Here is a 22,020-nt window from a genome sequence, read left to right on the forward strand (position 1 = left end):
AATGGAATATTTGGTATATTTATCTTTGAAATCCTACGTGCGGTCACTCTGATTGATAACGCATTGCTCTCATCAGCGCAATGAAAACAAACAAATCTAATTGGAATCATTCTGTTTATAATTTATTTTTATTAGATTCAAATATTTCGCTGATTTGACTTAAATATTAAATTTTATTGCTATCACAAGTTGATTATACACATACAATATACCAAAAAAGGAAAACATGCTGGAGTTGCACTTGTCTGAATGAAGAAATTATCTGAATGCAAAGAACTTTTATCTTTGGCCCGATTTTGTTCGCGACAAACGCTAATTAAAGGCATAGAGTAACAGCAAAATGACACAAAAGCCAATTACTGCGCCCAGAATTAACGAATCGCGTCGTTTTTTGATGTTAATGCGCTGTATGAGACTGAAAATGAGATAAAAGAATTAAATAATGATACAAAAATTAGTTTAACTTATCAATTACCTATTTATCAATGGGAATCGATTGGAAATGTCATTGAAACGCGTCTGCAGACGCTTAAAAGCCTGTCGCTGAGCATGCAGATTTTCTCGTGTCTCGATGGCAATGTTGATCTGATCATTAACCATATTGCTGGCGCTATGCAGATGTCCACTCTCCTTCATGTACATCTCACGACGACTGAGACCCGAAATAGATGGACTTCCACTGCTCGTCGCCAGCCCCGATCCACGCAACAATTCCTCGCGCTCGATGCGCATCGTGTGATTCGCATAGATCTTGTTGAACTCCTGCCTATAGCCTTGGAGTATCTCGCGATGGCGTTGCAACGTATGCATTGCTGCGCTGCCGGTGGCAGGCAACTCAGACATTGATTCATTAAGCGATGACAACTACAATAAAGTGGAGCATTCTAAGATAACAGAAATATCCAATAGAATATGCTTTACCTTGTCAAGCATTTGCTCTATTTCGGCAGATAGCGAGTCAAAGACATGTTCGCCCAGCAGAGGTGATGTGTCAGAATTGCTGTTGCCGCCGCTGCCACTGCTGTTGTTGCTGCTTATGCTGCTGCCAGCTCCAATTTTACTGAATGCCACAAGTTTGAGGTCAATCTCATTTTCCAGTGTACGCGCCTGCTTGCGCAGCACTGTGCATGTTTTCAAATATATAAACCAATGTAGAACTTAAATTGTGTAATTAAACTTGTTCATAAATACCATCATAGCTAGAGACAGCCATTTGCATTTATATCCAGTTAACAAATTTCGTTGCAAAAACAATGGAATGAGCTGTTTTGCTGCCAGGGCTACAATGCTATGTTTTGGCTGATTTGATGCCCTGGCACACAGCATAAACAGGCAACAGCTGATCGGCATATTGCTTGCTGGTATATTTTAAAATGCAGCCTGTGGTCATACTTAGCAGTTGTACATTTTGTGTTGCCGGCAAAACGTTGTTCTGTTCGTAATTTAATTTTTTACAACTTTAACAAAATGTCACAATCGCAATCCAATAACGATTCGCGTGTGCCCGATGAGGAGAGCGATTTGCTGCAAATCAAGCCACTGTAAGTGAACCCGAACAATGTTCTTAAAGTGCTTACGAATTGATTAACTTTTTACTCGCAGTGGAGCTGGCCAAGAAGTGGGACGCTCCTGCATCATGCTAGAGTTTAAAGGCAAGAAAATAATGCTTGATTGTGGCATACATCCGGGACTCACGGGCATGGATGCGCTGCCCTATGTGGATCTGATTGAAGCGGATGAAATTGATTTGCTTTTCATATCACAGTAAGACTACAAATTGCAGTGTATTCTTCATGACTTTTCTAAAACATGTTTTCCGCTTTTAAACTATTAGCTTTCACTTGGATCACTGCGGCGCCTTGCCATGGTTCCTCATGAAAACGAACTTTCGTGGCCGCTGCTTTATGACACACGCCACCAAAGCCATTTATCGCTGGATGCTCTCAGATTACATCAAAATCAGCAACATTTCCACCGAACAAATGCTTTACACCGAAGCCGATCTCGAGGCATCTATGGAGAAGATAGAAACGATCAATTTCCACGAGGAACGCGATGTGATGGGAGTGCGTTTCTGTGCCTACAATGCCGGTCATGTGCTGGGCGCAGCTATGTTTATGATTGAAATTGCCGGCATTAAGATTCTGTATACGGGCGATTTCTCACGCCAAGAGGATCGTCACTTGATGGCCGCCGAAGTACCGCCCAAAAAGCCGGACGTCTTAATCACCGAGTCCACATATGGCACACACATTCATGAGAAGCGCGAGGATCGCGAAAGTCGCTTCACATCGCTAGTGCAGAAGATTGTGATGCAGGGCGGTCGCTGTTTGATTCCCGTCTTTGCCTTGGGACGTGCACAGGAACTTCTCCTTATACTGGACGAATTCTGGTCACAGAATCCCGATCTGCACGAGATACCAATCTACTATGCTTCGTCGCTGGCCAAAAAGTGCATGGCGGTCTATCAAACCTACATCAATGCGATGAACGATCGCATTCGTCGTCAGATTGCTGTTAACAATCCTTTTGTATTTCGTCACATTTCCAATTTGAAGGGCATCGATCACTTCGATGACATTGGACCATGTGTAATCATGGCATCGCCGGGTATGATGCAGTCGGGTCTCTCGCGTGAACTCTTCGAGAGCTGGTGCACAGATCCCAAGAATGGCGTCATCATTGCCGGTTACTGTGTGGAGGGCACTTTGGCCAAGACCATTCTCTCTGAGCCTGAGGAGATTACCACACTGTCGGGACAGAAATTGCCGCTCAACATGTCTGTGGATTACATTTCATTCTCGGCCCATACAGATTATCAGCAGACCAGCGAATTTATACGCATGTTGCGACCGAATCATGTGGTCCTTGTCCACGGCGAACAGAATGAGATGTCGCGTCTGAAGCTGGCGCTTCAGCGTGAATATGAAGCGGATGCCAGCACAGATATTAAGTTTTATAATCCGCGCAATACACATGCCGTTGATCTGTACTTCCGTGGCGAGAAGACGGCCAAAATGATGGGGCATCTGGCAGCCAAAAAGCCCGAAGTAGGCAGCAAACTCTCGGGTGTGTTGGTGAGGCGTGATTTCAAGTACCATTTGCTGGCGCCATCGGATCTTGGCAGTATGTATCTAAAGTACTCGATTATTTTGTATTGACTCAGCACAAAAAAGAATTTGATTTAATCATGTGATAAAATCGAAGAATCAGGCTTAATGCTAAGACCCAAATCAAGTCAGTCGCAGACCATTTGCAGCTTTTTAAGAAATCTTAACATTGTTTCCTGTGTTCCTCTCTTTCACCGTAGAATACACGGACATGAGCATGTCTGTGGTCACGCAGCGTCAATCGATTCCCTGGACCAGTTCGCTGGCCACTCTGCAGCTGCTCTTGGATCGCATTGGGGCTGGTTGTGTGGAGATTGTCGAGCCCGAGCGCAAGCTGCGCGTCTTCAATTGTGTGGAGCTGACGGTGGAGCAGAAGATCATAATTATGGAATGGCAGGCGACGCATGTGAACGATGTTTATGCCGATGCTGTGCTCGCTTGCCTCATGCAATCCGAGCTGGGTGGCACGAATATCAAAGGTGCCACCAAACAAACCAAGTCGGAGGAGACGCGTTTCCGCGAATGCCTCATCGAGACGCTGCAGGACACGTTTGGCGACAGCTGTGTGCCCAAAATGTTCAAAGGTGATCTGCTGCCGGTGAACGTGAGTGGCAAGCATGCGGAAATCAATCTGGAGAGCTTGGTAAGTAACTAAAAGTTTGCAACTATAAATTAGTAATTACAACTTCCTCATATTCAACAGATTGTCAATTGTGCCGAGGATGAAGTGTTGCGTCAAATGCTGAATACCACAGTGCAGAAGTTGCACCAAACGCTGGTATCCGCTTATTAAAGCATATTCCAGACTACAATTTGAATCTATAGGAGTTCTTTATTGTTTAGTTTCCAATACAAATGTTCAAAATAATAATAATAATAATAATGCGACTTTAACGTGCTGTCCTAGTTTTGGCAATTTGCTCCTTCAGCACCAGAATGCTGGCGCGTTGCTCTGGCGGCAGCTGTGCAATCTGATCGTCAGACAACTGCAGTACCTGCATAATGAGCGCTGCCTTTTCCTGATCCGATGCATCCGACGGCAGCACTCCATGAGCACCCAAACGGCTCTGCAGCTGCAATGCAGCAGATTGCTGTTGTTGTGTTACAGGCGGCACCTGTTGTGGTGGCGGCTGCTGCTGTTGCACCGGCTGTTGAACTGGTCCCGGTCCAGGTGGCATGGCGCCACGCAGACGCGGATCCATGGGACGTTGTCGTGGATCGCTTGGATACGGCATCGAAGCAGCTGGCGGTCCTTGCTGCTGCTGGGGTTGCATTTGAGCGCGTGTGCGCGGATCCATCAGCGGAGGCGGCACGGGATTGGGCATAGGGCCCGGCACCTGACGCATATCCTGATCCATGTTGCGTGCTAGCATGCGAGGATCCATATTCACGGGTCCCGGACCCGGCACCATGCGTAAATCGATGTCGTTTGAATGCATATTATTAAAGTTGGGACCACCAACGGGCATCTGCATCTGACCAGCTGCTTGTGGTGGCAACTGCTGTGGCTGCTGTTGCTGCTGCTGAGTTGGCTGTGGCGGCTGCTGCTGCGGATTCCCACCGAGCACAGGCGGCATTTGATTGGCTTTGAAGAGCATGCCCAGCGCCTGCTGCGGATCAACGATGCGCATCACAACCATTGCCTGGAGTAGTGCATAGGCCAACTGAGGATTCAGCATAAGCATTTGACGTGCCTCCGAAGGATTGCTAACTATGCACAGTTTCATTTGCTTCATCAACTCGTACATTTGCTCGGGCGGCAGAGAAGCAACCGTCTTTGTTATCAACTCGGGTGCCTCGTCGGGATCGCAGGGTTCGCCATAGGGATTCTCCACCTGCGGACCCTGCAGCAGCTGTTGCATCTCCATGCGTGACTTCTCTGTACAAGCATTATCCACACGCAAAGTGCGTCCGCCGATTTCGTAGCCATTGAGATTTCGCATAGCGCTGAGCGCTGTCTCCTGATCCTTGTACTCGCAGAAGCCAAAACCCTTTGGTTTGCCACTCTCCCGATCAAACACCAGTCTACCAAAAGAAATCTTTAATATCTCCTTGGAGAACCGAGATTATCAAAAAACTTACTTAAGCGACAAAACCGGGCCGACTTCACTGAAAATTTCCTTAAGCTTCTCCTCGGTGGCTTCGTATGGTATGTTGCCCACGAATACTGAACGCATGGACTTGTCCATGATACTCTGTTCTTGAGCTTTATCCGCCATGATGCTTTTTAGCTTTCTGCAGCCAAGATTGTTAAATAAAACAATATAAACAATTTGCTTAAAAATCGTGCTGCTTCGCGATACGGCTAGTAAATTTCCCTGTAGCAAAACAGAGTTGTACTTGCATCTGCAACAGTGTTGGTCAGTGCCAGAAGAAATTAGCATTAAAAGCATAGTATATTTTTTGGTAATAAATTTTGTTGTGCATTGTTTTATAAAAAAATTACTTAATTTTTATTTAAAACTTACAAAGATGTTTTGTGTTACAATTCTGCTCAGATTACCCTGAAATTTTTTGTAGATTACCATAAAAATACAAGTCATTCAGCGGATTTTTCCTTCTACCTATACGTACTGAAACCAAGCTACATATGTATGTATATATTTAAATATAGTATGTTGTCGCATTTAAATGACTGCAGTTGCGGTCACACTATTCGTTTCACACGTTTTGCAACACTCTAACGCCTGGTGTTGTAATTTTTCATTTTGTCGCAAGGTGAAATCGAAAATGACGGTTTTTTAATAGTGAAAAGTGCACTAAAATCACCAAATTAATCATCAAATTGTAGCTAACAAGGGCGTTTCACTATTCTGCATAAATGCACATGGAAAATTCAAACGTAAATGCATGAAAAACGTAATTGAAAATTTTTACTTTGTGTGGTGTAGCAGCACACACACGCACCCGCACACACACATACACATGGAGATAAACGCAGCAATGGCCTCGCACTCGTCGCACTCGCATTCGCAGCATATATAAAAGCTCAGTCTCAGTTGTTGTATATTGGAAGAAGGAGCGCACAAAGCAGAAGACGAGAAGAAAGATTTCTGTGTCATTGAACGAGGCGATGAGGCGACGACGACCAGCAGCGGAGTAAAGCAAGAAGGCTAATAACAAGGAGCATCAATAAAAATAAAAGAAAGAAAAACCACGAAGCCGAATACAAATACACACATACATATATAAGAACAGCTGCAGGTGCATAACTCTTCCAAGGATACTAACTCTACTGCTCTCTCCCTCTTTCCTTGCCCTTGTCTTCTGCTCGCACACACACACGTTACGATCGATACACGAACGCCGCCTGTGTATTGAGATTTTTTTATTGTATTGAACGCACATATCCGCAAATACAAATACAACGGCAATTGCAATTCATTTACAATTAGTGCTCATTAAACATTATTCTCAGTGTGCATAAGACTGTGTGTGCGTGTGTGTAGACGACTCTCCTTGGAAAGAGAGACGTCCGAACGAAATACCAAGTGGAAATTACTCTGGAAATTGTGTCTACCTTTCATGTGCGTGTGTGTGTGTGAGTTTAATACAACAAACAGAAGCGTATTCTGCGTGCGAGTGTGTGTAGAAAATTAAAGCAACAACAACGACAACATCGCAGTCGACAGTCCTAGGCAAGATCACACACACATACACCCTACTGCAACTTCACTAGCAGCAGCGAAGGTATGTAAAAGAGAGAGAGGGAGAGAAGTCGGTAATCTGCTTGTCCCACATGAGTTGACTTGTTTAATTAATTTCAAGTCCACAAACACTAACTCATTATGCGTGAATATATGTGAGTGTGTGTGTGCTTTGTTGTATGTTACGCACTTATGATTTGTACGACTTTTTCGACACTTTTCCTATGTGTTCCTGTGTTGAAGCAAGCTTTTCGCTCTAAGGAAAAATCAATAGCAACAGACGTAGTAGACAATTTGCTGCTGCTGCTGTTTGTTTTTTGGTTTTTGTTGGTGCACAACCCTTATAGACAGTCACAAAAGTGCCCACATACTACGGTATAGCAATATTTAGCAAATAAAAACACAAAAAAAACGAAAAAAGATTATTCACTGTGAATGTGTGAGAGAAAAACGCAACGCAAAAAGGTTTCCAACGAACGGCATTGCCATTGCCTAAAAACAACAAAGCCGCAACTAGCAGAGATGAATATGAATATGTTTGCATGTGTGTGTCTTCTACATGTGTGTGCATGTGTATGTGTGCCTAAAGAGAGCGCGAGTAATCAATGAGCTTCTCTCCCAGGAAGAACACAAGATATGATGTACTTGAAAGGAAGATCAGAGCTTTTTTTGTCTTTGAGTTTTGTATATATTTGCATTTTGTATTTGCAATCTATCTTCCGAATACTAAATTATATTTTCAATAACAGATTAGGTTTTAATTTATTTACATAAATTTTAATCAAATGACTTTTATGATCAATATATTAGAATTAGCGAGATGAAGGAGGTTTGTTTAGTAGAATTTTTAATTAGTGCATCTGAACGAATTATGCGATTCATTTACAATAGTTACTTGTGGAAACATATCAGCATAAACTTTATATAAAATTATTACAAATTAATACAGTCCATAAGAAATACAGGGGAAATTCAATTTATTTGCATAAATAATAATTTATTGATAATTTATCTTTTTTGTTATATTAGTTTTTATTTATTAATAGTTACAACACCAATAGTTATGCATTAGATCTCTATATATGCACAAAGAAAATTTACTTTGTGTGTATTACAAAGTTATAAATTAGTTGTATTCGTATTTGCTTTTGATGACCAGCTGTTTGCTTTGACAGCTGAAATAAATGGCACTTGAAGATTTATAGAGTTAAATACAAAAAAAAAAAAGAAAAAACAAAAATAGCGACAATCATAAGTTCGTGCACAATGTGCAATGAAATATAATTATAATTATCTGGCAAATTGATTATATTTCAAAACCCGTTCAAGTGATAGTATGAAGCTATCTGTTTTACTCGGTTTTTTTTTGTATCCCATTCAAAAATCACAATCACTGATATTTAACAGTCGCAGTCTCAGTCACAGTCAGAATCGCAGTCGCAGTCACAATATATTCTGTGATTCATCGCATCAATTATTGCTCATGCTCAGCAAAAATCAGCGAAAATAACTCGTCATTATCGTGATGTTGCCTTGTGCCGTGTGTTGCCCATCGTCGTCCTCGTCCGATGCACACAAAAAGCTGTTGTTGTTTTTGCCATTCCATTCCATTTGCACTTTACTACGAAGAGAGAGAAGCCTAAAGGCAGTTGAATGGACGAAGCTTTGCCCCCTCTCTTGTTGCCGTGCTTCCTTTTCTCACACATACCCACACATACGCATACATCATATCCCAACTTATGTTTATTTGTTGTTTCTGATTTGCAGGCAACACTTGCCGCACTTGTCCTTTGTTTAGCCATTTTTCCCCATTTGCTGCCACTCTTAACTTGGCTTTTGGCTTGTTGTATGTTGCGCTCTCGGGTTGTTTCAGTTGCAAAAGCTTTTGCTCAAGCACGTTTCCCACAGATTACACGATGGTTGCCACAACGATCTGGACTTGGAGTCGCAAAACATTCTTTGCCTCCATATCAGTTGTGTGTGGATATCGTTTGTGAGCTTATCAAATTGCACTTGGCTTAATCATAAATATGTGTATGAAATGAATGGCATTCCGTTTATGCTTTTTCTTGTTTTTGTTTTGCAGGATTGAGGAAAAATGGCCGCCACACGAACAACTGCAATAACAGCTCGAAAAGTCACAGTTTTATGACTCTAAAGTGAGATTCACAGAGTGAGTGAGAGAGTGAGAGCGAGCGAGAGAGAGGAAGCAAGTCAAGTCAAGCTTGAGAGCGTAGTTCGTTGGCCCCTTGCAGAGTAAGCAAAGCAAGCAGCATCATCATCATCATGGTGGACAACAGCGTGCAGTGTCCCGTGTGCACTTTGTACCTGCATGCGGGCATGAATCTCTCGGATCATTTGGAGACACATCCCAAGGAGCAGGTGATCAAGGCATTAGTGCAAATGACAATCGTTGGCAACAGCCCAATGGGCAGTACTCTAGCAGCGGCAGCTGCACTCGCCACTGCCGGCAGTGGTGGCAGCAGCAGCAGCAATACCAGTCAGCAGCAGCAGCAGACTGCGGTGGCATCGTCAGACGGTTCCGCCTCCTCGGCAGCGCTCGATGCTGATGTGAAACCAGCTGTGGCACCAATAGCAGCAGCTCCAGTGCCACCAACAGCTGTAGTAGCAGTAGTACCAACAACAGCAGCACCTGCATTGCAATCTGCGACAGCAGCATCAACAGCATTAAAATCAACACCGAAAGCTGCGTCATTACTGGCAAATGCAATGGCCAGTAGCAGCAGTAGCAACGGCTCCTCTAGCAGCAACAGTAACAATAACAAATTGAGCAATCCACCGATTAAGGCAGTCAAAAGCGCGCCACCCTCGACTGAGGCGTCAGCCACCACATCCAGCAACACACCCACCATAAACAGCGTGGCCGCCGCCTATCCGCCATCGTTGACTTCTGATTATCGCTACGATCAGCAACATCAGCAGCAGCAACCACAACAACAACAGCCCCAACAGCAGCAACATCAACAGACGACGCCAACAGCAACACTTCATGGGTTTCCACGTGGTGCAACCACAATGTTGGTGATACCGCAGACTGCAGCACAGCACCAGCATCACTTCCTGGCCACGCAGCCCGCACATTTTGCGCATCAGCAGCAGCAACAGCAGTCACCTATGAAGTACACGTATGCAACCACCACGCTGCCACCGCCCCCACCACCGCTACAGGTGAGTGTCCACTCAATTTCAAAGTGTATTCGAGTGTATTTTATATCATTTGTATTTGATTTGCAGCTTTTTGCACAGCAGCCGACAACGTCACAGTCGCATCAGAAGCCACCGCCCGCTTATGGCGCCGCCATCAGTCAAATTCGATCTCAGCACAACCAAAACAAGCAACAACAACAACTCCAGCAGCATCAACAGCAACCGCAGCAGCAGCAACAGCAACATCTAAGCGTTCAACATAATGTAAACCTAGCACCACCGAGTGGGAAGCACAGCAAAACCCACACGGAGATCTTTCTGAATCCTCCGCCACCACCACCGCCACAGTCCGCAACGATGCCGTCTTCATCGTCGAGCTCCTGCGCCTCCTCCAGACTGCAACATCCACAACAGCATCAACATCAACACCAGCAATCACTTCAAATTGGGAATAGCAGTATTGTGGCTATCAACTGCTCCAGCGTCGCATCGAACCTAATGCCAACATCGTCCAGTGGACGAGGCAGCAGTCGCCAATCGACCAATTCGCCATTTGGTGCACTGCTTAATGCAGCAGCGCAAGCTGCCAGCTCATCGCCCGCCTCCTCCAGCGCTTCGGTGCTGCGTTACGCTGAATCGCCGGTTGCTCACTATTTGGAACGAGAGAATGGTGATTTTATTGTGCAGGAGACGCCCAAACACATTGTCGAATGCGTCGAGAAAGATGACGGCGAGTTTTCAGTAATTGAGAGGATATATCAGTCGCCACCCAGCGTCTTGCACATACACGATGATGATGAAGAAGAGGAGGATCAGAGGTAAGCTCTAGAATGTCAGATTTAAATGGTATTTAATACTAAAAATGCATTTTCCATAAAGCTGGGCAAACAGCGAGGATGACGACGTCAAGGTGGCGCATAATCATGTCGAGGATGGCGACGATGAACGTGAGGACAGTCGCAGCCGAGTTGGTGGCATTAAAACGACAACGAGAAAGTCACGCAAAACAAAAACCGGCAACAGAATCCACAAACGTGCGTCTAAACATCAGTTGGCTGCCGAAGAGGAGGAAGAGTTCATGAGCGTCGGCAGCAGTGAGAATGAAGAGCTGGAGGAGGAGGATCAGCAGCAACACCACCACCACCTTCATCAGCAATCGCCAACTTCAGCTGCTGCGCAGGTGGCGTTATCTTCGCCTCCGCAGCTTTGCACGGCCCCATCGACTAGCAGCGGAACCTCTTCAGGGTCCTCCGGCATTGTCAATTCTACATCCAGCGGCACCGTAAAGTCCAAAAAGAATCGTGTTACTGTGCTAAGCGATGTGCCGCTCAATATGAACGAATATTTGGATCTAGTAGGCAATATTGTGGCTTCAAGTCGCATCGGTGCCTCGCGTCCATTTGTCGCTGTTGCGCCCCTCCCGCTGGTCAAGGTGGAAAAGGAGGAGCCGCTGGATGACTACGACAGTGTTCCGAGTGAGATACAAGCGATGGAACAGAAGCCCAGCTTGGAAAATGCCGCTGGCAGCAGTAGCAGCAGCAACAGCAGTAGCAACAATGGACATGGCACCACCAGCGTCATACGCATGGCGAGCACAAGCACCAGCAGCAGTAGTAGCAATGTTCCGGCCGATGATCTCACACAGCCGCCGCCAATGAAAGTTGAGGTGGAGCCAACGATGCTGTTGCCGCAACGTTTCTCGGCACCGGCACAGCAGCGTGGTCCCAAAAAGTTAGTCATCAAACCAAAGGCCACAACAACGGCAACAGCGACCACAACGTTGGCGGCAGCAGCGACGGCGACAGCGACGAAAAAGACTGATAACAATAACGCTGCCGGCAGCAGCAGCAGCAGAAGTAGCAACTGCGTCGAATCTCTCAGCATATCAAAAACATCGGCGGAATTGGTACAGATCAAGAGCGAGACTGTGGAACAACCATCTACATCGAGTGGTGGCAGCATCTTAGAGAAACATCTGACCACCAGCTACAGTGGGCAACAATCACGCAAACACTCCGCAGTCAACGATGACGATGCACGCGTCCTTCTCGAGTTTGCCAACTCAAAACAGTTACCCTTAGCGAGTGGCAGCAATCCCACCACATTCGTGGTGAATGCAGCAAGCTTTGCGTCGGCCGGATCTGTGTTTGCCAGCAACACGCAGCAGCCGCAGCAGAAGCCCGGTGAAGAATACATACTGCCTGATGACAACAAAGTGGAAGTGGATGAAATTGTGATATCCTCCTCGTCTTCCTTTGCCTCCTCCACTCAACAGCAGCAGCAACAACAACATCAACAGCATCACCAGCAACCGCATCATCAACACGCAGCTGCGACAGTGCAGGCAGCGCATTCGACATTGCAGCAGACACAGCCGCCAAATTTTAATGATTTCAACTTTCTGTACCACCAAAATGCAACACCAACAACGGCAGCGACTTCCTCCAGCTTTGTACCTTTTGGTCTGCAGCAACAGCAACATCAGCAACCACCACATGGCTCCAGTGATGCGACCAATGCAGCAACGCTCGCCTCATCCTCCAGTAACTCATCAGCAATGGATCACGACTCGTCCATGAATGCATCGTTCCGCGTGGCCAAAACACAATCATCGCTAAATGGCTGGTATCAACCACAGCAGCAACAGCAACCGGCGCATCATCATCATCACCAGCAGCAGCATCAACAGCAGCAACCACAGCCAACAACATCTCAGAATGTGGAGCAGTCAAGCAATTTTATTGCTGCTTTGGCGGCTGTCGATTGTTGCAGTGTGGCGATGGACAGTGATGCGAGCGATGCAAAGTATTTGGATCTGGACACATGTAAGCGGGAACAGTTAAGCAATAGCAACAGTCACTTGCCCTCTGCCTCAGCATCCACATCGACAACATCATCATCATTTGCGGCTGCTGCCACAGAGAGCAGCCTTGTTGGTGGATTGGGTTTGAATATACGCACGGATGAGAAGATGCCTGCGAAAGGAGAAATTTCCGAGCAGGAGAGCAATTGCGACATTGAGAACTCTTGGAGTCAATCGGTTAGTCTGCTGCGTCCAATAATTTTGTGTCAAGTAATAATGGATACAATTGCTTACAGATGTATGGTGACATATCACAGCGGTACTTTAGAAGCCAATTTGCGGATGGTTACAATCAACAGCTGACCGATTGGCGTCAGGACTTTTATCCTGCGCAGGATCTCAGTGGGCAACAACAGCAGCGTGAACAGAAAAGGCAAGCATCATGCACTTTTAAATATAATTTTGTAGTTGTTAACAAATGTTGTTGCAGATTTGATTTCAATGCGGTGGCATCCGAGTATGCGCAGCCGGATGAGCTGGACGCTTCCTCGAGCTCGGCACGAAGTAATCATTTGCTGGATGCACACCCCACTACCTCGACGTCATCATCGGCTTTGCTGGCTGGTCCACCAATAGCCTCGACATCTAGAGCTGCCGCCGAGGCAGAGGCAGTTGCAGCCGCCCTGCAGCGGAAGGGTCAACGTCGCAAGATCTACAGATGTCCACACTGTGTGGCAATCTTCGAGAAGCTCAAGGAACGCAACGCCCATATGATTGGAGAGCACAACTATGTCCGGCAGAACCGCCGACTCATCTGCACTCAGGCCATGGTCAATGGTGCTATGCTGGCACAGCCCCAGGCTGAACACCAAGAGCAAGCCCAGCAGCAGCAACTGTTGCTGCAGCCAGGTGGCAGCGATGCTCTTCACGAAGATTCGAAGGATGGTATTGTAAAGATTAAGCAGGAGCACTGTCAGGACAAACCTGATTCAACTGACCAGCAGATGCTTGATCAATTGGAAATGCCCGATGTTAAAGATGCCGGTCTATTAGGTGTTAATAGTGAGAACGCTCGCGATGCGGACGTAAAGCCTTCCACGACCGTAACAGATCTGAAGCCGACTATGCCACCGCTGAGTATGACAACACCAGCTGCCAAATTGGCAGCTATTTATCGCATGCTTATTTCCTACAATGAGTCGAAGCTTGGGCAGGACCATCATAACCTCAGCGAGCTGGAACAAAAGGCCATGGAGAAATCCATATTTCTATGCTACGTGTGCCGCACCGACTTCCCCTCGGTGAAGCTGTACGATGCCCACTTAACTGAGCATCCCGCCGAATGCTTTACGTGTGGGAAAAAATTCTATCGTTGGAAGAATTTCTCACTGCATCTGAAGCGTCATCTGGGCTGGAAGGAATTCGGTTGCTATGTCTGCGATAAGAAATTTGTGGTGCGCAGTGCTCTTGTGGAGCATATGCGCATGCATACCGGCCAAACTCCCTTGAAGTGCAAAATATGCGGTAAGTCTTAATTAAGATTTCTTAAGTGAACTTTTGATTTAATGTATTGTGTTTGCTTGCAGGCAAAAAGTTCAAACGTTATTCCAACTTGACTCAACATCGAAAGCGTCATACCAAAATGACAGTAAGGAAAAAGGAATATGTGTGTCATTGTGGCGAGGTCTTGCCATCAAAGGCACGCTTCTTGTGGCATAAAGAAACGCACGACTTGAAACCAAAATGCTGTCCGTATTGCTGTGATCGTTTTGTGCACGCCAATTCATTGCGTCGTCACATTCGGCTAGCCCATTCAGACAAATTTGATTATGCTGAGCCCATGGAATGCCCCATGTGCAAACAAATATTTGCGAAAACGTCCATTAAGGCACACATGGCAACGCACTCAACGGATCCACAATACGATTGCGCCATCTGCAATAAGAGCTTCTCCACCAAATGGAATCTCAAGATACATTCGTGGGTGCACGCCAATCGCACTGCCAAGCCGTTCAAGTGCGAGCACTGCCCCAAGGCCTTTGTACGCGAACTGGACTTTAAAAATCACATGAATGCGCACAAACAGATCAAGCCCTACACATGTGAGTATTGTGGTTGTAAGTTCATACGGAAATACAATTATATGAGGCATCGGCGAGAGCATCATGGCAACAAGAAGTTCACCTGCGATCAGTGCGACAAGACTTTCCATAGGCACTACTATTTGATAGAGCATCGACGAATTCACACGGGTGAGCGTCCTTTCCATTGCACCATCTGCGGTAAAAGCTCCACAACGAAGACCAATCACAATAAGCATCTGAAGATACATCATTCGCGAGATCCCTTTACCGTGGAGGTCTAAGAGAATCGGTGGAAAGGCGGATGGACTAATCATACTAAAGTTTAATACATTAATTAGCTAGCTATTCATGGCTCTTCTCAGTGTGTGTAATGTGTGTCTGTGGTTATATAAAACGAAACAAAACAAACTAGTATTACTTATCGAACTATTATATAATTATATATATAATACAAAAATGCAAAAATATATATGTATACTTTACATATGCGAATGCCAATTCTTGATAAACAAAAAAAAAAAAAAAAAAAAACGAAGAAAAACATTATCATTATAATAACAATAATAATAATATTAACATTTTACTAATCGAACATTTTGGATGTGGTTTAAGAGACTTAGCTAAATGTGAAAGTGTTTACCCTGTTTTCCTCTAGATAACCCCACACACACTCTACACTCTTCACTCGATTCACAACATAAATACTTTGCTTTAAATACAAAACTACAACAAAACACGAATCGCAAAATTGATGTAATTTCTTTTTAATTATGAAACATACATTAACTTAGTGAAATGGTATGCCTAGTTCAGTGCAATATAATTCATCATCATTTAATTTTATGCTGTAATCTTAAGCATCTCAATATTAGTTTTGGTGACCATTAAGTTTATTGATTTATGTCTATACTTACTTTATATAGTGTCAACTCTTATATATTAGAGGACAACACAAATCTAGTTAATTTAAGTTAGCTGCAATTGGTTTAAATATAATTATTATATTCAAATTACTATCTTTGAGTTTTCGAAACTTGAGCACATTCTAAACCACCAAGCAAATACACACACACACACACATCCACACATATATACGTAACGATAACAATAACAGTAACAACAACAAGATGAAGAAATATTGTGAATTGTTATACTGTCAATTTGTATTTTGCAATCAAGGAGACAAAACACTCTGCCAGCGATCGAACGTACACGAACACAACTGTCATATTGAATTAACATAAAGCTAAAACTAAACGTAAAACATAAAAAGTAAACCATTTCGATGTATGTAGTATATATATATTTGATTTGTAGTAGTTGCAACTTCTCTAGGCTATTTTCAATAATTGTTTTCGATGGTTTCGATTAAGAAGCGATTAGTTAAAATTTCTAGTTTTTAAGCAAACACAACACAGCATAAGCATGAGAATTAAATTAAATAATTCATTACATTATAATATGGAAAACAAAAACAAATGAAAAACAAAACATGCAAAACACAAAAAACAAAAAAAAATACAAAACCACTTTCAAATATTTACAACTTACATACAAATTTCAACGAGAATTAATGAAACAACAAACAAAATAAAACAAAACCCATTTTGTGGAAGAAATAAATGCAATTTATGGATAATTACCAGATCTTTTATTATAAATTTTGACAGAAACAGAAAAAACTGAAATATAGTAGCTAATATTGAAAAGGAAACTGAATGTCGTGTATTATTTTCAAATTCTGAATTTAAATTGAGTTATTACGAGAACTTAAAATTGGAATACATATTCAAGTATGTAAAAAAATAAAAATTAAATTATTTGAATACTTCAAGCTCCAACGAAGTAAACGTGATAATGTAGAACTAGTTCAATAAGAACATTTCACTGTCAATTAATGGCTTATAGAGTAAATTTGATGTGTGCTCATTCTCAAAGATATCGACCTCGAGCAGCTGAAATTCTTTCCTGAAGGAGGCAATCATCGATTCTTCGCTAGAGTCATCATTGTTGTTATCGTGGTAATTAGGTGGGTAGTGGACCCGAGCAAAGACCTCGGGATATTGGCAGAGACAAGTTTGAAGTGAATGGCGCACGGCGGTCTCGTTGAAATTCGTATTCATTCGGATGCCGTGCAAATTTACGCGGAAGGTGCGACGCGGAAACATAAATAGCTCTTTTGGGAAAGATTTGAGATCAGTGAATGGTACCATTTCGGTGTCATGGAAATCAATATAAAAAACTGTTGCCTGCTGCGAGGATTGATGTAGTTCTTTGATAATGGCACGATACCATTGATTGTCCTGAGTATAGCGTGCTAGGCATACTGCATCCAAAACCACAGGATACAGTCGTTTGGCTCTCTTGATTAATGCGCTTGTCTCCTGGGTCAGCCCAATGTCGTGCTTCGTAAACTCGGATAACTTGGGGGATATCTGTAACTCTGTAGCTGATAGTACCTTATCGATGCAGCATTTAAACTGCATGACGCCTCGTGGCAGATTGGGTGCCTTCAAGCAGCCGACATCAGTGCGATAAGAACGTTCTGTGGAGGTGTCCATTGGTGAGAAATGGGAGGTATCCAGTCGATCCTGTCACAAATGAGATTAAATGTGGTAAATGTGACTGAATATAACTTAATACATACCTTGTTACGCAATTGAATGCGACGTCGAACCTGATCTATGGCTGATCTATGTGGTGATGACGAATAACTGGCTGGATCTGGCTCAGGACTCGTAGAGATAGGGAGAACTTTCTTTTTGATAAGCGGAATGCCGTCATCATTGTTCATAGTATAGTCATCTGAGAAACCACTGACGGACTTTTGTTCGCAATTAATGCTCATTTGCAATTGCTGTAACGCTTCTTCCTTGCAATCGAAATCCTCATCGCATTCAAAATGTTGCATCTGTTGGTTTTGCATTGTGTATTTCTTCTTCGCTGGAGGCGGTTGTACGGTCGTATTGTTGTTCACTTCACCCAATTGTTGTAGCTCATCGAACATTTTGAAACTCTCGAGCATTTTGGGACGAGGCAGTGCAACTTCTTGCTTATCATGTGATGTTTTACGCAAGACCCAGCCATTCGATACCATCATGGTGACCACATCTTCGTTGTCCACCTTGACTTGACACAGTGGCAATCCATTTGGCGCTTTAGATTCCATAACGCGAATACTGCACAATTTCATAACCACAGCATTGTGCAGCGCATCCATTGTATTTAGATCATACTTATGCTCTTTGGGTCGCATACCATCGAGGGCAATGCGAAAGCACATAGCATTCAAATGCGGAAACGGTGCAAAGGGAATCATCTCTGCAGGCAGCGTTTTCTCCACATTCCCATAGTCCACATAGTAAACACGATACTCGCCCTTTGAGCTAATCTTGCTCTGCACAATGCCGCGATAGAAATTCTGGTCCAAATGATACCTGACTACCACCGGTTGTCCCACCACATAAGTGCCTGGCACTTGATTCTGGAACTCAAGACTGAAGTGTATCGCTAGCAACTCGCACATACGCTTATTAAATGGCTTATCAGTACTCAGACTCAGATAGATCTCACATTGGTAATTGACGTACGTGGGCAGCGCCGTAAAGATACTTTTCTTGCAATCACGCGGTGTTCGCCATGCCAAGGGCGCCTCATTGCAACCTGTGGTGGGTGTCTTATCATTGAAATTTTCCAACAGTTGAAGTGGAGGCATTTCATCACTGTAGTCGAATGATTGATCCGGAAGTGGTCCAAACATTACAGGTGTCATAGCTATAGAGAAATAGATGAGTTTTTAATTAAATAAATAATGTCAAATCAAGGACATTTTACCATTTAGTCTGTCCACGTTTTTTAGGTCCACCAAGACCTCGTCATCGTCAATGTTATTTGTATCCAGCATTGTTATTGTGTTTAGTGAAGCTGAGTGTTCTGGCAGATCGAATTGTTTGTTGCCATCCTTAACGGCCCATCCGTTTTTGATCAGTTCTTCATTAATGCTAACGAATGTAGTGCGCTCTGGAGAAAAGGCACCAGAGATCTCGGTGAATGAACCCCATAAATTGACATTCGCACAGTCGCCATCACGGCCATGGCCAGTCACATACAGCCGTTTATATGCGTCCAATTGGGCCTTAAAGAATTGAATGGACTTTGGTGACCAAGCCCCATCCTTTGCACAAAGGCCGTACAGCTGGCAACGCAATGCGCCGTTTGCGATAAGCGCCATAGCATCATTAATTGGCAATAAGCTGGAGGCAGGTACCATTTCGACCAATTCGCCAATATCGCACAGTTGCACATTATATTTATCCTCGATATCGGTTTCATCGGCTACGCTGATAATTTTACCACGATGCCAGAATATATTCATGTCCGCCTTGGCCTTAACCCAGACGTAACACATGTTGCCTGGCTGCCAGTCAGTTTGAAGCAGGTGCCCTTCCGTCTCATTCATGGCAACCGCTGCATTCTGTACGGACTTTTTCAACTCGGCTAAGCCGATCATAAATTGCTTCAAGGTGACGTAGAATTCACTGGGACTTACAACGTGAAGAACCTCAATTTCGCTACGTTGAATTGTTGGTGCCAGCTTGTCATCAGGCTTAGGTTGCTCCACATCTTTAAGCTGTTTCTTGGTCAACTCTATTAATTTGCGTGTATCCGCATCGAGAGGCGCTTGATTGACAACCGTCAGTTCTCTAACCTTACTACTGTCGCCATTAGACAAACAATGCCCTTGTGCCACCAGCAATGCAGCCACATTCGTGTTGTCGCGGCCAGAGCATGTGAAGTGCAACGCAACATGAGCTACATTGTCGCGCACAGAGATCACTTCCATAATCAGCTTAGGATTGGAAGTCAGCTGTTTAAATGCGTCGATTCCTGCCTTTGTCCAAGCATAACTATGTTTCTGTAGTGGTTCGACATCGGCCAGGCAACATTTGATGGCAAACTCAGGATGCCAGAGCTCTTTCGGCAGCATAACCAGCATGTCCCAGTATAGCTTTTGCTTTACACCGCTGTCCACAAAACGAACCACGACATAACCTGCAATGCACATATCATGTTAGATACTACTTGATTGCGAAGCAAGTCTCTACTCACCATCCGGCAGCATTTCCTCGATGCGAGCACGATGCCATTGACCTTCCCACTGCAGCACGCAAGCCATATGCAATCTACCCATATAGATGGGCTCCAGATTGGCCAAACTCATGCCATTCATGACATGCTGAAGGTCGGTTTGTTTGGCTTCGTATTTTTCTCCATCTTTGTGCCACATAACATGAAAATCCTGGGGATGTTGCACATGGAGTACCTGCACCATCACCATGTTTCCAACATGAGGTTCATTTGCTTTCAATTTCTGTGATGCTTGTGCGACCTGCTGCTGTGGATTGGGCAGCTGAGCGTGCGTGTAACCACTCTTTGAATGTGCCAGGCCTGTGTATAAAAAAGCTTCGCGTACCGAAAAGTATGAATTGTAATTGGTGGTAGTCAGATCCACTTCGTAGAATTTTGGCCCTATCAATCGCAGGACTGTCACAAAAACTTCTTTTTGCACCACCTGCCTAAGAAAGGCGCCTGCCTTAGGATCCCACTTAGAGTTGCCGGTGCTGGGCATCAGCTGCTTCAAGCTGCAGTGCACGGATGCACGTGGCAAGTCGACTAGACTATCGGGAACCTCATAAAAACTGCAAGGTCCGTCAATAAAATGAGTTTATGCATTTATTTAAATAATTGCCATTTACTTACGCGTTGCTCTGTACAGTTTCATATACCCCGACATCGGGTAAGAAGACTTTATAAGTGTTCGGTTTTGCTAACTTTGAGAAAACCAAAGCGCGTTGCCAGCGATCGATTTCATTTTGTTTGATACGCACAACATACTGTTCACCAACATTAATCATTTTTGGCGTAAGACAATCAGACAATTCCGTCATAAATCTCTTTAGCTGCTCACGAATGCGCTGCGCTGTCTGAGGGCATTGGACATAGAAATCTTGCGGAGTCTTAGCAGAGACCACTAGGACGCGTGCACCTGTTTTAAACCAATCGCCCACTTGGCTAGCCAGGGTATTGGATTTCTGGTTACAGTTGGAGTTGCTGATATCCAGCTCCGAGAATGAGTTTAAAATTTCGCTGTGCTGTGTGTTCATCTCAAAAGAGTTATTGCTGTAGGAGCTGGTGATGTGGTTCTTCAGCTGAAGTTGATGTCTGTGCGAAGGAAGTGCAACGGCAAGCGGTCCGTACTCCTGTGTTTGGATATTGGTGTTGGGACAGGTGATGGCGCTTGCTTGCGATTGGTGACCATAGCTAATGTCCGAAATGGTACTGCTCTCGTTATATTCGTTGCAAAATTTTACCTTAATTTGTGGATTGTTAAATTTGGTGCTGAAGTGCCGGTTTATAATATCGGATAGTTTTTCGACGGTGTTGCTGATACTGATAGGGGAAAACATTAGTTAATCTATAAATGAATGTTTAATATTTTAAGCTGTACTTACAAATATGGATTGCCAGCGAGTTTACTGACTTTGACACTTGTTGGAATCTTCTCCAAGTGCTCGTGAATTAAACAGATGACGTCCTTCAAGAAAATGTTATCCGTCACTTCGGGCTTCAGGCATTTGCGTAGTTTCTGTTAGTCACACGAGAAAGTTATAGAAAAAAGAAGCCTTACTACTTAATACTCACCATTAAAACTAGCTCGTAGCCATTAAGTTGGCTCATTGCCTCATTGAGTTGCATCTGCGGCGACAAACTGGACTCGCGCAGCATCTCGATCGCCTTCAGTTCGGCATTCTGCAGCTGGCCGTGCAGCAAACGGAAATGCTTCGAGATCCCGGCCAGGGTTTCCTCGGCATAATCGCTGAATTGCTTCTTGGTGTTCTTCAGCACCTGCAAGCAAGTAAGCAAATAAGACATTGGACATGAATGTGGGCCATTAAAAAAGACATTCTAATGATGCGATCTCGCATCCAATCGAATGCGACTTTGTGGTGGTGAATGGTAAGCGGTATTTGAAGTTGCCACTTTTAATTGTGCATTTCTCAACGTGCTTCTTCTCGCAATGATCATTATCAGCGATGCCGACTTGGAGGAGACAGACTCTTGGCTTTTGCTTGCTAGTGTGTGTTGCTTTTATTATTGCTAGCTATTGTGGCTTGTGGTGTGTGCTTGCTTGCTTGCTTTTGAAAGTG

General features: G+C 44.2%; 5 protein-coding genes across 9 annotated transcripts in view; 2 read left to right on the top strand and 3 right to left on the bottom strand.

Moving 5' to 3' along the window:
• Positions 1-155: 155 nt before the first annotated feature.
• LOC117574718 (Golgi SNAP receptor complex member 1) lies at positions 156-1,300 on the bottom strand. The gene is made up of 4 exons (XM_034258641.2): positions 1,192-1,300; positions 922-1,121; positions 476-864; positions 156-415 (listed from the first exon to the last, which is right to left on the bottom strand). Exons 1-4 carry the CDS (start codon positions 1,217-1,219, stop codon positions 313-315), a joined length of 720 nt encoding a protein of 239 aa, XP_034114532.1. The 5' UTR covers positions 1,220-1,300; the 3' UTR covers positions 156-312.
• Positions 1,301-1,380: 80 nt separating this feature from the next.
• On the top strand, positions 1,381-3,941 carry LOC117574716 (cleavage and polyadenylation specificity factor 73). The gene is made up of 5 exons (XM_034258638.2): positions 1,381-1,541; positions 1,603-1,764; positions 1,835-3,126; positions 3,311-3,753; positions 3,814-3,941. Exons 1-5 carry the CDS (start codon positions 1,468-1,470, stop codon positions 3,901-3,903), a joined length of 2,061 nt encoding a protein of 686 aa, XP_034114529.2. The 5' UTR covers positions 1,381-1,467; the 3' UTR covers positions 3,904-3,941.
• Positions 3,923-5,448, bottom strand: LOC117574717 (cleavage stimulation factor subunit 2 tau variant). The gene is made up of 2 exons (XM_034258640.2): positions 5,193-5,448; positions 3,923-5,135 (listed from the first exon to the last, which is right to left on the bottom strand). The coding sequence occupies exons 1-2, from the start codon at positions 5,327-5,329 to the stop codon at positions 4,001-4,003; spliced, it is 1,272 nt and encodes a 423-aa protein (XP_034114531.1). The 5' UTR covers positions 5,330-5,448; the 3' UTR covers positions 3,923-4,000.
• Positions 5,449-5,765: 317 nt separating this feature from the next.
• On the top strand, positions 5,766-16,451 carry LOC117575746 (pneumococcal serine-rich repeat protein). Of its 5 annotated transcripts, none has more exons than XM_034260100.2 (7): positions 5,766-6,800; positions 8,844-9,946; positions 10,013-10,743; positions 10,805-12,965; positions 13,025-13,161; positions 13,219-14,252; positions 14,315-16,451. In XM_034260100.2, the coding sequence occupies exons 2-7, from the start codon at positions 9,044-9,046 to the stop codon at positions 15,091-15,093; spliced, it is 5,745 nt and encodes a 1,914-aa protein (XP_034115991.2). In that variant the 5' UTR covers positions 5,766-6,800; positions 8,844-9,043; the 3' UTR covers positions 15,094-16,451. The 5 variants fall into 5 exon arrangements, with proteins under 5 accessions (XP_034115991.2, XP_051863691.1, XP_051863689.1 ...); XM_052007731.1 differs by having other exon boundaries at positions 13,046-13,161; XM_052007729.1 differs by having other exon boundaries at positions 5,766-6,314.
• LOC117575747 (uncharacterized) overlaps positions 16,448-22,020 on the bottom strand; it is a 50,038-nt gene continuing 44,465 nt past the window's right edge. The window contains exons 4-10 of the mRNA XM_034260105.2: positions 21,515-21,718; positions 21,325-21,458; positions 20,573-21,262; positions 19,922-20,511; positions 18,647-19,864; positions 17,460-18,586; positions 16,448-17,403 (exon numbers count right to left, since the gene is read on the bottom strand). Of these exons, the coding sequence (XP_034115996.2) occupies positions 16,678-17,403; positions 17,460-18,586; positions 18,647-19,864; positions 19,922-20,511; positions 20,573-21,262; positions 21,325-21,458; positions 21,515-21,718 (4,689 nt within the window). The 3' untranslated portion in view covers positions 16,448-16,677. The remainder of the gene's footprint in view (positions 17,404-17,459; positions 18,587-18,646; positions 19,865-19,921; positions 20,512-20,572; positions 21,263-21,324; positions 21,459-21,514; positions 21,719-22,020) is intronic.

This window comes from Drosophila albomicans, chromosome 2R, assembly GCF_009650485.2.
Source record: "Drosophila albomicans strain 15112-1751.03 chromosome 2R, ASM965048v2, whole genome shotgun sequence".
NCBI classification, from domain to species: domain Eukaryota; kingdom Metazoa; phylum Arthropoda; class Insecta; order Diptera; family Drosophilidae; genus Drosophila; species Drosophila albomicans.

Excerpts from the sequence above, each read along its gene's own strand:
- LOC117574718 (XM_034258641.2), bottom strand. The coding sequence starts at position 1,219 with ATGCAAATGGCTGTCTCTAGCTATGATG. Across the intron at positions 865-921 it reads TAGAGCAAATGCTTGACAAG|TTGTCATCGCTTAATGAATC; the intron begins GTAAAGCATATT and ends ACTTTATTGTAG. Across the intron at positions 416-475 it reads CGATTCCCATTGATAAATAG|TCTCATACAGCGCATTAACA; the intron begins GTAATTGATAAG and ends TCTCATTTTCAG.
- LOC117574716 (XM_034258638.2), top strand. The coding sequence starts at position 1,468 with ATGTCACAATCGCAATCCAATAACGATTCGCGTGTGCCCGATGAGGAG. Across the intron at positions 1,542-1,602 it reads TTGCTGCAAATCAAGCCACT|TGGAGCTGGCCAAGAAGTGG; the intron begins GTAAGTGAACCC and ends TTTTACTCGCAG. Across the intron at positions 1,765-1,834 it reads GATTTGCTTTTCATATCACA|CTTTCACTTGGATCACTGCG; the intron begins GTAAGACTACAA and ends TTAAACTATTAG.
- LOC117574717 (XM_034258640.2), bottom strand. The coding sequence starts at position 5,329 with ATGGCGGATAAAGCTCAAGAACAGAGTATCATGGACAAGTCCATGCGT. Across the intron at positions 5,136-5,192 it reads GGCCCGGTTTTGTCGCTTAA|ACTGGTGTTTGATCGGGAGA; the intron begins GTAAGTTTTTTG and ends TTCTTTTGGTAG.
- LOC117575746 (XM_034260100.2), top strand. The coding sequence starts at position 9,044 with ATGGTGGACAACAGCGTGCAGTGTCCCGTGTGCACTTTGTACCTGCAT. Across the intron at positions 9,947-10,012 it reads CGCCCCCACCACCGCTACAG|CTTTTTGCACAGCAGCCGAC; the intron begins GTGAGTGTCCAC and ends TTTGATTTGCAG. Across the intron at positions 14,253-14,314 it reads CTTGAAGTGCAAAATATGCG|GCAAAAAGTTCAAACGTTAT; the intron begins GTAAGTCTTAAT and ends GTTTGCTTGCAG.